General features: G+C 42.8%; 1 protein-coding gene across 2 annotated transcripts in view; it reads right to left on the bottom strand.

Annotated features, from left to right (window-relative positions):
* The window catches only part of SLC4A11 (solute carrier family 4 member 11), a 318296-nt gene that overhangs the window by 83151 nt on the left and 233321 nt on the right, over positions 1-1824 (bottom strand). For both annotated transcript variants that reach the window (XM_019526497.1, XM_019526498.1), the window contains exon 4: positions 99-145. In XM_019526497.1, the coding sequence (XP_019382042.1) occupies positions 99-145 (47 nt within the window). The remainder of the gene's footprint in view (positions 1-98; positions 146-1824) is intronic.

The following is a 1824-nucleotide window of genomic DNA, read 5'->3' as shown; positions in this document are numbered from 1 at the left end:
TAAAAAAAAAAAAAAAAGTGTGGGTCAAGCTCATTCTTTCAATGTGAAGTCCACTAGAGCAAGTTAAAAAGGATTAATCACCAAAAACTGCTTCTTACCTTCCGAGACGTATGTAACAACACACAGCCAGCATTTTCATTTTCAGCTGGAAAAGAATTTAAAAAGGGAAAAGATGTTACAGCTGTGGGTATCTGAAAGGCAACAGGCATCATATGCTACTACTTAAATGTGAAACAGAAGCTTATCATCTTAATGGCAATGTAATAAGCTTTTACCAGCAATGACTCGCTTGCGTACAAGCGATGCAAATTTTGTTTTGTATTGCACTGCAAGCAAACACAATGAAGCAAGTCAACAAGATGCATCAAGGTCTTATGAAAGTCTGATGTTGTCCATTAGCAACGACACTTCCACTCACCCAACCCACTAAGTAGCACCAAACTAAATCCTGCAACCTATTTTTTCCCATTTTACTGACAATGTTTCTGGGGATCAATGCAAACACCCCTCCCGCCCGCCTCCACGTAGCCACCCACCTAATCTCCATCCTGTTTTTTGGATCCACTTGCCAAAAACAAACAAAAAACAAAAACAAAAACCCACATCAACGCTCCCCCTTGGCAGTAGCACACTGAAACAAGACTGAGTGGCATGATGATTTGATGACAAAAGTGGTAAACAATCTGTGCCACCTGCTATTAACTTATAATGGCCTGATTTGTCATATTAGACAACATTAAGCACTGCAAAATAACTGGGGGTTTTTTTTTTGTTTGAGTTTTTTTTAGGCATACTGTAATACCAAAACCAAAAGGGCATTGAAAAAATAATTGTGTGTTCACCTTGTAAATACATTCTTTGTTCCCATCCTAAACCAGCGATTAAATAGGGACGACTACAGTAAAGCGATCAGGTTACCAAGAAGTAAACAAAGTTTCTGCCCATGGTCTTAAATCAGCAGAAGCACATAAATGCAACAAACTTGTGTGATGAGCCAAGGAACACCTCTTGAAGCCTCCCTCTCATAAGGTTCGGATTGTATTTGGAAGAGGTTGCTGATCGCTAACATACTATGTAATACATGCAACCGCTTGTGCACACTAGCCGAAGACATTACATTAGGTCTAAATTATATTCTAGAAGTATGGATTTCTCTCTGTTGGACTGCACTCTTTGCTGTACTGAAAACGATAGAGCGTGCGCGCACACCCAGGATTATAAACCAACCTTACATACAAGATGAACCCACATTTTCAGGTTTAGTTTTGGGAAAGGAGTTATTTGCCCAAATAAGTTGATAACCACAGAAAGTCTTTGGATCCTACTGCCCTTGCAAAAATGCCACACGAGAATTTAAGTAAAGAATCCATGCTAAGAAAAAAAAACCTAGAATAAAAACTGCACAGACAAAACACTAATTTGGGATTTATTATAATATTTTTGTGCATAGAAGTCGATTATAAAGATAGGGGTGCACCAATACAGATTTTTTTGGATGATACGGATAGCCATTTATTAACCAGCCATATTGGCCACCACTATCTGACAGTCTATATACAGCCCAGCAGCTTGGAGAGCAGCGTCCAGTCGGCAAGTCTATGGGGTGGGGGGAGTGGTATGGGGCGGGGGCCAGATCAAGGCCCCGCAAACCAGGGAGGGAGTGGGGCTGGGGCAGGACCTGCCCAGCCAGGGCAAGGTGCGACATGGAGCCATGGGTGGCTTTTTTGGGGGGCAAGGAGGGATGGCAACCCGCTGCTGCATGCTCCCCCAGGGGAGCATGTTCCCCCCAGCTCTGCATGCAGCGCGAGGGTGGGCTGCCCACTG

The sequence above is a fragment of the Gavialis gangeticus genome, unplaced genomic scaffold (genome assembly GCF_001723915.1).
Source record: "Gavialis gangeticus isolate Ggan-Ray unplaced genomic scaffold, GavGan_comp1, whole genome shotgun sequence".
Taxonomy (NCBI): Eukaryota; Metazoa; Chordata; order Crocodylia; family Gavialidae; genus Gavialis; species Gavialis gangeticus.
This window is presented reverse-complemented; position numbering and strand designations above follow the sequence as displayed.